At 52.5% G+C, this 12,561-nt stretch overlaps 1 protein-coding gene across 1 annotated transcript in view; it reads right to left on the bottom strand.

Moving 5' to 3' along the window:
- Window positions 1–4,615: 4,615 nt before the first annotated feature.
- LOC107125573 (fatty acid amide hydrolase-like) overlaps window positions 4,616–12,561 on the bottom strand; it is a 13,372-nt gene continuing 5,426 nt past the window's right edge. Inside the window, exons 3-6 of the mRNA XM_015428994.1 lie at window positions 11,147–11,222; window positions 7,476–7,560; window positions 6,352–6,439; window positions 4,616–5,150 (exon numbers count right to left, since the gene is read on the bottom strand). Of these exons, the coding sequence (XP_015284480.1) occupies window positions 5,040–5,150; window positions 6,352–6,439; window positions 7,476–7,560; window positions 11,147–11,222 (360 nt within the window). The 3' untranslated portion in view covers window positions 4,616–5,039. The remainder of the gene's footprint in view (window positions 5,151–6,351; window positions 6,440–7,475; window positions 7,561–11,146; window positions 11,223–12,561) is intronic.

Raw genomic sequence — 12,561 nt, 5'->3', positions numbered from 1 at the left:
ATTACAACTGCTCTCCAGATGGCAGAGCTCAGTTTCCCTGGAGAAAACGGCTGCTTTGTGTCATTATACTCTGTGTCATTATACTCTGCTGAGGTCACTTCCCCTCCTGCTTGGTTCCGGAATGAGGATGAGAAAGACTACTTTTCCTAGGTAGAGGCTGCAGGGAGGGGGAAGGAGTTGGAAAGCTGAAGTCAGAAGGGCAGATAACGGTATGTTGATGGTTGGCTGGGAAGGAGAAAGCGTTGCCACCTCCAGGTTGGGAAATCCCTGGAGATTTGAGGAGTGGATCCTGGAGAAGGTGGGGTTTGAGGAGGGATGGAACCTCAGACAAGTACAATGCCATAGACGCCACCCTCCAAACCAGCCATTTTCTCCTGGGGAACTGTTGTTGCCAATCTCCAGGGGAGGGCTGGAATTCACTCAGAATTACAACTGCTCTTCAGATGGCAGAGATCAGTTCCCCTGGAGAAAACGGTAAGCTCTGTGTCATTATACCCTGCTGAGGTCACCACAGCAAATTGACGCCAAGTGCCCAAAGCCAGGGCACCTGCCCAGAGCCTCTTTCTGTAGCTCGTTGTATTTATTTCCACAACAGGCCTTATTCCTAGTTCTGACATAATTTGGTGGGCACAGGTACAAAATGGCTGCCACAGTTTACATCGTCCAGATCCTTGTGCTGCATTGGCAGCTGCTGCCAAAGTGACTTTTTAAAAATCTGCACTGCCAATCAGAAGGCCCCACTTGGCCCCACCCACTTTCTAAAAACACTTGGCAGGCTAATGTTGCCCATGGGCACCACATTGGGGACCCTTGCTCCAGGCAAAGAAACCTGTCTTTGAGTACTGGAGTGCCAGATATCCAGGTACGGGCCCCCACCTCTGTGCAAGAGAATGAAGGATGTGCAGTATTTTTTGCTTTGCCAGGCAGAATCGCTTAACTCAGCAGGCTTCCTGCCTGTTCCACAGACTAATCGGGTTCTGCATCTTAGGCTGCTTCACAGGCTGTTTGTTTACCTCATTTCTCCAAGGAGGCAGTAGACCTGAGCCTAGGGAATTCATTACGATTGTCCTCATTGGATGGGCATCTCAGAGATGAAGAAGAAGTTGGATTTATACCCTGCACTTCACTCGGAGTTTGAGCGCCTTACCATCTCCTTTCCTTTCCCCTCCCCACAACAGGCAGCCTGTGAGGCAGGTGGGGCTGAGAGAGCTCTGAGAGTACTTGTGACTGACCCAAGGTCACCCAGCTGGCTGCTTGAGGAGTGGGGACTCAAACCAGGTTCTCCAGATTAGAGTCTGCCGCTCTTAACCACTGCACCAAACTGGTTTAGGGCTTCTCCACTAGGAGGACCTTTGGCGCCTTCTCCCTAAGGTGCTGGCAGTACTGCAGGCTGGACACTGATTCTGCAAGATTCGTAGGGGCATCCATCCACAGTATTCCCACAGGCCGGAGCACCGAGGGATGTCAGACCTCCGGCAGAACTCTTTGACGACAGGCTCGAGGGAGATGGAGCCATCCCACAGCACAGGCAAGGGTAGCCAACCACCTCTGCGCCTTCAACTCTCCAGTAACAAGAGTTCATAAAAAATCCCCCCCGTCATGCATCAGTAGTTGCACTGGTATCCCAAAAAGTAGCGCCTCCATCCTTAAAGGATCAGACCCTGGGAGGGGGTGGCAGCTAGTTTTTGACTGCTCCTGAGAGCTGTGGCAGCAAATCCTGGCTTTAGGGCCTGAAAGGTAGGTCAAGAAATGCTGGCTCCAAGAGCCATTTGACTGTCCCAAGGCAAGACCCCCCCCCCCTTTTAGAAGACAGACAATGCCACTGCTTTTATGGCAGACTCAAGCATGGGTGGGCACGAGGAACACAGCTTCAAAGCGAATGAGTGGTCATTCCAGTTGGAGTGCATTATTTATTTACTAGGCGCAAAGCTCGTTGCAAAGTGAAGGAAACGGGCCCTAGGAAGACCCTGGGAAGCGTGGCGTGGCTCTCTCCAGGCCCCACACAGTCGTTGGGCGGCCAGCTACGCAGCAGGGGCCTGGGGGCGGCCAAGGGAAGCCCAGCGGACACCGAACCCGCTGACCCCAAGAACGTCCCACAGGCTGCGTGGTCCAGGCCGCGGCGGCTGAGGAAAGGGTGGCGGGGCCGTGACCCGCCTCCCCAAGCTCAGTTGGGGCACGCCAGCGAGGCCAGGGGTGGCGCAGGGAAAGCGGGTGGAGGTGCCCCCCCCCCAAAGAAGGGCCCGCAGCCTGGCTGGGAGAGGGCACAGCGCAGCCGTTTTGCTGCCTCCCCGAGCACAGTCGCCCACAGCAGCCTGGCCCCGGGAGGCCGTGAGCCCTTCTGGGGGGGGGGGGGGAGCCTCGAAGGTATCACTGATGGCCAACTGAGACATCTTCAGTTTGTCCAGAGTGCTGCTAACATATCCTTACCCCACTTCTACTGTTCACTGATTCCGGCTCTGAATAAGGCCTACGCTTGCTTCAGTAACACTCCAGCGTCAGATACTCCCATAATCCACGAGGCTAGAAATCCCTCTGTGATGCTTTGAACAATGGGATTCTACTGCAGTGAGGGGAGACGGCAGTCAAAGGCCAGTGGTTTACGGAGTCCCTGTTAAGCTACGGTTGGTTGGTGTGGGGCCTCTTCTGTCTGGGTGTCCCGGTCATGAAGGGATTCGGGGGAGAACTTTCCATCAGAAGAGGTGAGACATTTATAGCCTCAGATATCATGTTGACAGTGCAGCTAACCACATATTCCTTCCAGGGAACCTCCTTGTTCCTTTTGTTCCCAGCTTGAGATAAATCTGTTGACACATCCTTGGTGTTACAAGCTACCTGAGCTGCAGTGTATGTACAAGAAGCCTTTGGTGGCACACCCAAACTTAATCCTGCTTAGAAATTTGTAGCAGGAAACAGAGACATCTTACGAAAGAAACCTGGTACTTCCCTCCGTCATAATTTATGTCAACGATTCTCATTCTCAAGTGAAGGGTGGCTTCCTCGGCACCCAGATGGTGACCTCATTTAGTGGCACCTAATTTAATACAAGGGCTGAATGCCATTCTCATGAGAGCCCCTCCTCTCCTGCTCCAGTTTCAACTTGTAGCTTCAACCGTCTTCCGGGAGCCCCGACACAGTATGCAAGACACCTCCTCGTGATCTTCCGGATCCATTCCCCAGCTATAATTTGGTATGTGTCATGGGATTTCTTCACCAAGAAGAAGAGGAGTTGGATTTATACCCCGCCCTTCACTCGGAGCCTCAGAGCGGCTTACAAACTCCCTTCCCCTCCCCACAACAGACACCTTGTGAGGTAGGTGGGGCTGAGAGAGCTCTGAAGGAAACTGCTCTTTTTCAAGAACAGCTCCGAGATCTTTGACTGACCCAAGGTCACCCAGTTGGCTGCATGTGGAGGAAGAGTGGGGAACCAAACCTTCAGATTAGAGTCCGCCACTCTTAACCGCTACACCAAACTGGCTCTCCTCTGCATCTCCAAACATCTCTGCTCTGACTAGCCCAGTGGTGTCGAACTCATTTCTTACGAGGGCCGGATCTGGCATAAATGTCACCATTGGGCCAGGCCACGTGTGCCATAAAATGTAATGCCAAGTACTGGATATATAAACTGTATAAAGGACAGCAGCTGGTAAGCTCCAAGTTGGTGTATCCTCACTGCAAGGTCTCATGGGCTGGGAGGAAGGGGTGTGTGCAAAGGAAAACCCATATGGGTGCACTGGAGAGTCAGCAGTCCAGCACTGGGCAGACGCTCCCACGCTGCTTGACTGCTGCAGACAAGGTTGTTCCGTCATGCTGAAGCCACAATTGGAGTGGCTTCGCCCACTCCCCCCACCCTGAGCCAGTCTCCTGTTCCCTCCCTTGAACTAGTTGCTCGTGGGCCGCATAAGAGCCCTGGATGGGCCAGTTCTGGCCCCCGGGCCTTATGTTTGACAACCCTGCTCTCACCTTTAAAGGCATGTCTATGACAAGCGGTTAATCTCAAGCTCCTAACTCGTTGGGTCTTTTGTTCTGACCCCAGGTACCTTCATGAAAAAAAGCTCAGCTAACAAAAATCCAATCCATTGCAACTCGTGTCTCTGATTCCTGGCCAGTAGTTCAGCAATTTGTGGTGGAAAGAGACTTGCGTCAAAACCCGCGCTTGCTAGCTAGACCTGCTGGGCCTCATGTCAAAATGGGTTCTTTTTTTAAGACTGTACCTCCGGCCTTGAGGCAAAACTTACCTTCTTTCATCTAGGCTAGAGGTCCCCAATGTGTTTCCCGTGGGCGCCATTGGTATCTACCGTTTTAGGAAGTAGGTAGGGCAGGTGGGGCTTTTGCCCAGCAAAGGATTACAATTGGCCAATGGAGATCCAATCGGCTGTGCCGATTTTTAAAAATGTTGTTTTAGCAGCAGGGGCCCCCACAGCACACGGATCTTCACTGCATGACTGAAGGTAACTTGTGTGGCGGCCATTTTGTGACTGCGCCCGCTATGTTGTGACAGAATTCCAAAGGTTCCCCCGGGCTCAAAAAATGGTTGCAGACACCTGATCCGGGAGAATTAAATGCTGACAGCAGTGAACAGTAACTTTTCAATATATATTTTTAAAATATACCCCATTTTGTCGCCAAGAGACACAACAGTGTTGTCTGTCTGGCGGTACAGCCCACTACAATCCAACAAAACCAAACAAGGAGCAGAATCCTGTTAAGGTGTTCCACGTCCCTTTGTGCAACAAACACTGTCGCCGCTGAACGTCATAAAATGTTCAATACCCGCCAACCAAGCGAAATTTTCGTTTGCCCCAGAGTGAGCACTGTCTTTGGTGGGCACCGAGTAGTCCATCAGAGATAAGAGGAAGCAAAACCTAAACCATAAATGAATCCTTGCTCCTGATGCAGTGAAATTCCCAAGCACATTTTTGTGGGAAGGGGATGGGGGAGAACCATTTTAGCTCACTGCCTGACATGAGCAAGCCCCCTTCCCCCCCAAAAAAGAACCCCCATAAAACACCACCCCACTGGAAATCCCGGAGCCGGCCCCATCATCCAAGTATGTCATAATAAATAGCCGGTCTTGCTGTCACGTCACGAAATCGCTCCAACTTCAGGCCCACCCGGAACAGCAGAGCTTCGTCCCACCACTTGGCCATGATCTGTCAAAGACAAATGCAGGGTGTGAGGAAGGCCCCAGAAGCTTCTGGAAACCCTGAAGGTTCCTTCTGTAGACCGGCCCCCCTCCCAAAGCGTGGTGTGGGCGCCTTCCCACTTGCTTTTCACGGAGATCTACCTGTTCACTAGGTCAGCCCAACTGCATGGGGAGGGTTCAGGCAGCAGATGAAACTTTCACACATGAATCAGCCTTATACCGAACCAGACGCTCAGTCCGTCTCAGTCAGTCTTGTCTACTCAGACTGGCAGCGGCTCTCCAGGGTCTCAGGCAGAGGTCTTTCACAGCACCTCCTGCCCGGTCCCTTAAACTGGAGATGCTGGGGATTGAACCTGGGACTCTCTGCATGCCAAGCAGATACTCTGCCACTGAGCCACACACACACACACACCAGTGTGCCTCCCTGCACAAACCGGCACGTCATGCACTTGCCAAGGGGCTGAGATAATGCTGGGCCTGAAGCCAACAGTACTGTTTTCTGTCTCAACAGTACCATGTGATGTCCGGCTTATCCACATATCTCCAATGTTGCTCCCTTCCTCGACGTGTCGTATGCAAAAGGCCCTTTGGCAAAGAAGACACCACTTGCTACGAGGAGTAAGAATGAAGGGAACCACATAACAAGAGGCCTCTTCTCCAATGGAGCCTCTCCCTGACACTTCCTGGAGTACCATACATGGTCACCGGCATATACAGAAGAAGAAGGAGGAGAAGAGATTGGATTTATACCCCGCCCTTCACTCGGAGCCTCAGAGCGGTTTACAAACTCCCTTCCCCCCCCACAACAGACACCCTGTGAGGTAGGTGGGGCTGAGAGAGCTCTTTCCAGAACTGCCCTTTCAAGGACAGCTCTTGTCAAAACTATGCCTTGTCCAAGGTCATCCGGCAGCTGCTAAATGGAAGAGTGGGGAATCAAACCCGGTTCTCCCAGATTAGAGTCCGTGCACTTAACCACTACACCAAACTGGCTCTACAGAGCAGAGAGGGGCATCCTCTTTTCTGACACCCCCAAATTATTTTTTTTTGCACACCCCTAGTCATGAATGAATATGGAAGGGAATGGGCACTTCTGCTATTCCTACCTGATCTGGCAAGCAAGGGCAAAAATCAAGTACCTTGCTCTTCCCTGGATGAGGAGAGCCCATGAGAAATAGCTAAAGGTCACCCCGGGAAAAGGTTGGGTTTACCTGAAGGCTGATGGGGAGCCCTGAAGCGGTGTATCCCACCGGCACCACCAGCGCTGGAATGCCCGTCAAGTTCGCCAGCTGCATGAACCTGCGAAGATCAAGCAGGGAGGAAGAGTCGGTTCTAACTTTGGCCCTCTGTGCAGGCTAGGACCGGTTTTCCCTTTTAGCTGATCGCCAGACGTTTGCTTGGGACCGGGTGTCAGGCAAGCCAGGAGTGAAGCAAATGCTGAGGAAGCTGTTACTGTGAAGAAGGTATTTCCACCTTCAAAAGGCAACCCAGCCCCGTCAGACATTTCAGGCATCTAACCGGCAGTGTTCCCTCTAAGCTGAGTTGGTGTGAGCCAGCTCACAGTTCTTTAGCCTCCGGCTCACACATTTTTGTCTTATCTCAGGAAGGAATGGCTCCAGAGCAAACTAACTGATGGGGAGCAGCCAAATCGCTCGCTCACAACTGGTAGCTCACAACGTGGAATTTTTGCTCACAGGACTCCACAGCTGACAGGGAGCATTGCTCACAACTTTAATGCCAGTAGCTCACAAAGTAGAATTTTTGCACACAAGACCCCCACATGGCTAACAGGTAACTCGTCCTTTAGGTCAGGGGTCCCCAATGTGGTGCCCACAAAGTGCTCTTAGAAAGTCGGTGGGGTTTTGGCCCAGGAAGGCTTCTTATTGGCCACTGGAGATTTGACTGGATTGGCAGAGTTTGCTTGGGCAGCTGCTGCCACAACAACACGAGGGCCTTCGCTGTGTTAGTAACTGAAGGTAAGCTGCGGCAGCCATTTTGTGACTGGCCGCCCCTCCTCCAACAGCCATTTTGTGGCACCCGCTATGTTGTTTCAGAGTTCCAGCGGTACCTCCAGGCTCAAAACGGTTAGGGTCCATCCAGGGCTCTTGTGCGACTGTCCTTTATACAGTTTATATCTCCGGTACCTGCCATTATGTTTTATGGGACGCATGGCCCGGCCCAACAAAGTGATCCGGCCCTCATAACAAATGAGTTTGACACCTCCTGATCTAGGTGATTCAGCACAGAAGGGTGGGGCTTCTCAGGCGCTTGGCTTGACGTGCCCCTCCTCAGTATCCCACAAAGGGCCGTTTGCTTCATGGCGCTTGGCTCTTACCTCATGGTGCGCAGGGTAGTCCGGGCATCGCTACACCCAGTCTGGAGATCGGAGTCCTGAATTCTTGGGGCTGGACACGCCGTACCTTTTATGAGAGAGAAAAAAGCCGTGAGAAGAAGTCTGAGTCTCTCCTCCTGAGGATGGGGAGCTCTCATCCCTCAGCAAACGCTGAATCTCCTCGTCCAACCGGAAGCGCTGCTTCCAGAGTGCGGTGACCCACCCCACCCCCACCCAGGGGTTAGCCACCATTTCCAACTAACCTGCTAAAAAAAACCCCAACTGGGCAAATCCTTTCCAAAAATATATCGAACGTACAAAGCGTAAGCTATATGCAAGGTTATCTTGCAGCCTGCAGATATTTGGAAGACCGGCAAGAAGAAGCCAGCTCAGTTTTCGGGAGGCTCCGTAAACTTCCTTAAAATGAGGTTTGAGCTGCAGGCGTGTGGGGGGGCCGTTATTTTTTTTTTTTGTATGATCCAGATGGGTCGGCCATGTTGGTCTGAGGCAGGAGAACAAAGTTTCGCGTCCAGTGGGGCACCTTGAGGACCAACTCAGTTTTATTCAAGATATGAGCTTCTGTGTGCGGGCACACAATCTTCCCCCTTCCGTTTTACCCTCACAACAACCCTGTGGGGTAGGGTTAGGCTGGGAAAGAAAGAGACCGGCCCTTGGATCGCCTAGTTTGCTTCCCAACAAGCGGTGATTTGAACCTGGGTCTGGCACTCTGGGAGCTGCGGTGGCTCAGGTGGATAAGACGCTGAACTGCAGGCTGTGGAAGGTCGGTAGTTCAGCAGTTCGAGACCCGAGTGTGCCGCATGACGGAGTGAGCTCCCGTCTCTAGTTCCAGCTCCTGCCAACCTAGCAGTTCAAAAGCAAGAAATTGCAAGTAGATAAATAGGGACCACTTCGGTGGGAAGGTAACAGCGTTCCGTGCGCCTTGGTGTTTAGTCATGCCGGCTACATGACCACAGAAATGTCTTCGGACAGCGCTGGCTCTTCAGCTTTGAATGGAGATGAGCACCGCAACCCTAGAGTCGGATTCGACTGGCTTTCGAGCAAGGGAACCTTTACCTTTACTTTACCTGGCACTCTGAGTGCTACACCGTTACGGTGAGAACTTAGAACTGGAAGCCATCTGGAGCCGCAAGGGAAAGGTGGGGGGTAGAAATATGTTACTAAGGAAGAAGAAGAGAAGAAGAGATTGGATTTATACCCCGCCCTTCACTACCCAAAGGTGTCTCAAAGCGGCTTACAAACTCCTTTCCCTTCCCCTCCCCACAACAGACACCCTGTGAGGTAGGTGGGGCTGAGAAACTGCTCCTGAGAGAACAGCTTTGAGAGAACTTGTGACTGACTCAAGGTCACACTGGGAGCTGAATGTGGAGGAGGAAGAAGAAGAGATTGAATATAAGTTCACTGCCAGAAGGAGCCTCAGAGCGGCTTAAAAACTGCCTTTCCCTTCCCCTCCCCACAACAGACACCCTGTGAGGTAGGTGGGGCTGAGAGAGTTCTGAGAGAAACTGCCCTTTTTTCAAGAACAGCTCTTATCAGAACCACGGCTTGCCCAAGGTCATCCAGCCAGGTGCAAGTGGAGGAGTGGGGGATCAAACCCGGTTCTCCCAGATCAGAGTCCGCGCACTTAGCCACCACACCAAACTGGCTCTCGACCTCTTTGTCTTTCACTTCCTGTCCCCGAGGTCTACAGAAGAAGAAGTGCCACTTGACACGTGTGCCGCCTGTCCCACCCAGGCAGCGCCTGGGATGTCGTTCCCTGGGCCACCTTTGCCACACTTGGCATTTCTCTGCACAGGATTCCGGATTCTGCCGTCTCGTGGTGCCAGCCACCGCTCGAAACGTGGTGGTTCCATATGGACTGGGGCAGGGAAGAATGAGGCACGAGACGTCTGTGACCCCTGCCTGAGAAACCGAGGCAGTCCTCAGAGGGCAACCGATTTGTCAGCAAAGGGGGGGGGGGATCTGTTTGGGCCTTGAATAAAGCAACCTGTGCTCCAGGTGCCGCCAAGTGGCCAGCAGTCCTTTTCCCACAAAGGGAGAGAGAAGAGAGGCAGCTATCAAGTTAGAATCAGAAGGCTGGAAGGGTCCACGGAGCCCATCCGGTCCAACCCCTTCCTCAATGCAGGATCAACCGAGAGCCTCCCGGATGAGTGTTTCTCCAGCCGCTGCTTGAAGACTGCCAGGGAGGGGGAGCTCGCCACCTCCCCAGGCAGCTGATTCCACTTTCAGACAACCCTTACTGTGGAAAAGGTTTCCCTCAGATCCAGCCGGTACCTTCACGCCCTTAATTTAAGCCCATTCTTGCGAGTCCTCTCCTCTGGTGCCGAGAAAAACGGCTCCCTGCCCTCCTCTAAGTGACACAGCCCTTCAGATACTTGAAGAGAGCCATCCTGTGCCCCCTCAACCTCCTCTTCTCCAGACCGAACGTTCCCAAGTCCCTCAGCCTTTCCTCGTAGGGCCCTCGGTCTCTAGGATTAGATGCAGGTCCAGCCGTGTCTCAGAGACCAACACGATTCTCAGGGTGGGAGCTTTCGAGAGATATCGGGTGAAGGGAGGCCTGATTCTCAAAAGCTCAGGCCATCAAAACCTTACTGGTCTCTAAGCTACTCCCAGACTTGAACCTGGCCCTTTAACCGCAGGCCGGCACGGCCACTCTCTGGCACTACACAGTCAGCTGTGGACTGGGAAACACAGCCACGTCGAGGCAGCCCTGATGCCCAAAGGGAATCACAGAATAGGAAGGGCCCTCCAGGGTCATCTAGTCCAACCCTCTGCATAATGCAGGAAATTCACAAATACCCAGTGACCCCTGCTCCAGGTCCAGAAGAGAGCATTTAAAAAAAAAAACACCCACAACCCTACAGGATCTCCAGCCAAACTGGCCTGGAGAAAAATGGCTTCCTGACCCCCAAAGTGGCCATCAGCATTTCCCTGGGCCACGAGAACTAAGCACTGAGGCAACCCTTCCTGCCCTCCCTTTTTGTGATCTGCCTCAGTTCACACAATCAGCAGGGCTGTCAGGTGGCCATCTAGCCTCTGCTTGAAAACCTCCAAGGAAGGAGAGCCCACCACCTCCCGAGGAAGCCTGTTCCACTGAGGAACCGCTCTTAACTGGCAGGAAGTTCTTCCTAATGTTTAGCCGAAATCTCTTCTGATTTAACTTCAATCCCTTGGTTCTGGTCTGACCTTCTGGGGAAACAGAAAACAACTCCGCACCATCCTCTAGATGACAGCCCTTCAAGTACCTGAAGATGGTTATCGTATCACCTCTCAGTCATCTGCTCTCCAGGCTAAACAGACCCAGCTCTTCCAACCTGTGCGATTCCTTCTTCGGAACAGCTGTCAGGAGTTCCAGCCGTGTGCCAACTCCACGGCACCTGCTCAGGAGGCTGCCTGCAGCCAGGCGGGCATTCAATAGGGAAGCTGTCCTCGCCCAGCCAGGAAATCTGGTTTGGGCCAGCACTTCCAGTACAAGCGGGGCTGAGACACTGGGAGAGGGAACTGCAGTTCTTGCGGTCCTTCCCTCCAGCTCTTTTCTCGCTCACGAGCACGTCTGCAGGCAGGGAGCCGGGGACCAACCTTGCCTCGGAACATCCACACGGTGAAACCCCCCCCCCCCCCAGCCTGTTAAAATCGCCACCGACTGCAGGAGGTACCTGGAGTAAGGAGACAATTGACGTTTGCAAATGTTTCTCGCAGGAAGGCCATGGTGCGACTCCGCTGCCGATTGGCCTGCAAGAGAGAAGGGAAACGTGGAGCCCGTAAAACAGTGCTATCCTGTAAAGGGTGGGTGTCCTAAGTTAAACGTGTGCAAACAAAGCGGCCCAGGTTAACACAGCCAGATGGAAGCAGCCTAGAAGCCGAGAGCCGGACCTACTGAGAAAACTTGTAGCAAGAAGGGGGGCGTGCCATCCCTTGAATAGGACAAGAGGATTCTGCTAGTGGGAACGAGGAAGCACCCTATACGCGTTCCCATTGAGGTGGCCTAATGCTCTGGGAGGCCCTGGTCGAATCTGCATTTGCATTTTTAAATTAGTTTCAGGCTGCTGTGACGCCATCTTTCTCTATGCTTGTTTGAATATTGTTTGGAGAAGATTCTTTTAAAGCAGTGCAGAGGTGCAATGACAGTGGAGCCGCCCCAACAAAGGACGATAAACATATGTGGATGTGTGAAAGTATGCTAGCACTCTTGAGGTCTGAAAATGACACCAAATGTAGACAGCTTTTTTGAAGAACTTCAGGGCATCCAATGAAGCTAATGGGCAGTAGGTTCCGGACGGACAAAAGGAAATACTACTTTACACAGAGAGTGATTAAAATGCGGCATTCGGTGCCAGAGAATGTAGTGGTGGCCACAACAATAAATAGCTTTAAAGGGGGATTAGATAGATTCATGGAGCATGTCTATCAATGGCTACCAGCCCTGGTGACTGCAGGGAACTGCCACGTTTAGAGGCACTAACCCTCTGAATCCCAGAACCAGGAGACAACGTCAGGGGAAGGCCTCAGACTCTATGCCCTGTTGTTGGCCCTCCAGAGGAACTGGCTGGCCACTGTGTGCTAGACTGGATGGACCCTCACTGGTCTGATCCAGCAGGGCTCTTCTGATGTTCTTATCAGGGGAAAGCCTCGGCCACTGTGCCCTCTTGTTGGCCCTCCAGAGAAACTGGTTGGCCACTGTGTGAGACTGATGTTCTTATGAGCTCTTCTACTGCAGAGCAACACGGCTCTCCTCTGAAACTATCTTCACGGGTTGACCCTACGGGTTTTTCAACACTTAGGCTTAAAGGCCCACAAGACTCATGACCAGGAGCCCCCCTTGCAAGCTGTGACGAGCGGCACCCCAAGCTCTCCGGGACAGCTCACACCTGCCTTCCCTTCCCACCATCTTCCCTGTTGGGGTTCTTTTTGAGTAAGTCAGCAGAGTATTAAGAGACTGAGTCCATGGTGTGTTTTAAAATATAAAAGTTTACTATAAAGCTAACGTGGGGAAAAGGTACACAGGATACAAAATAACAAAGAGCTAATATGCCTACATCCTTACAGCTAAAAGGTATAACGGGAAGAGCAG

The sequence above is a fragment of the Gekko japonicus genome, unplaced genomic scaffold (genome assembly GCF_001447785.1).
Source record: "Gekko japonicus isolate JY-2015 unplaced genomic scaffold, Gekko_japonicus_V1.1 scaffold1361, whole genome shotgun sequence".
In the NCBI taxonomy this organism is placed as follows: domain Eukaryota; kingdom Metazoa; phylum Chordata; class Lepidosauria; order Squamata; family Gekkonidae; genus Gekko; species Gekko japonicus.
Note: the sequence above shows the minus strand (reverse complement) of the source record. Positions and strands in the feature narration are given on the sequence as shown.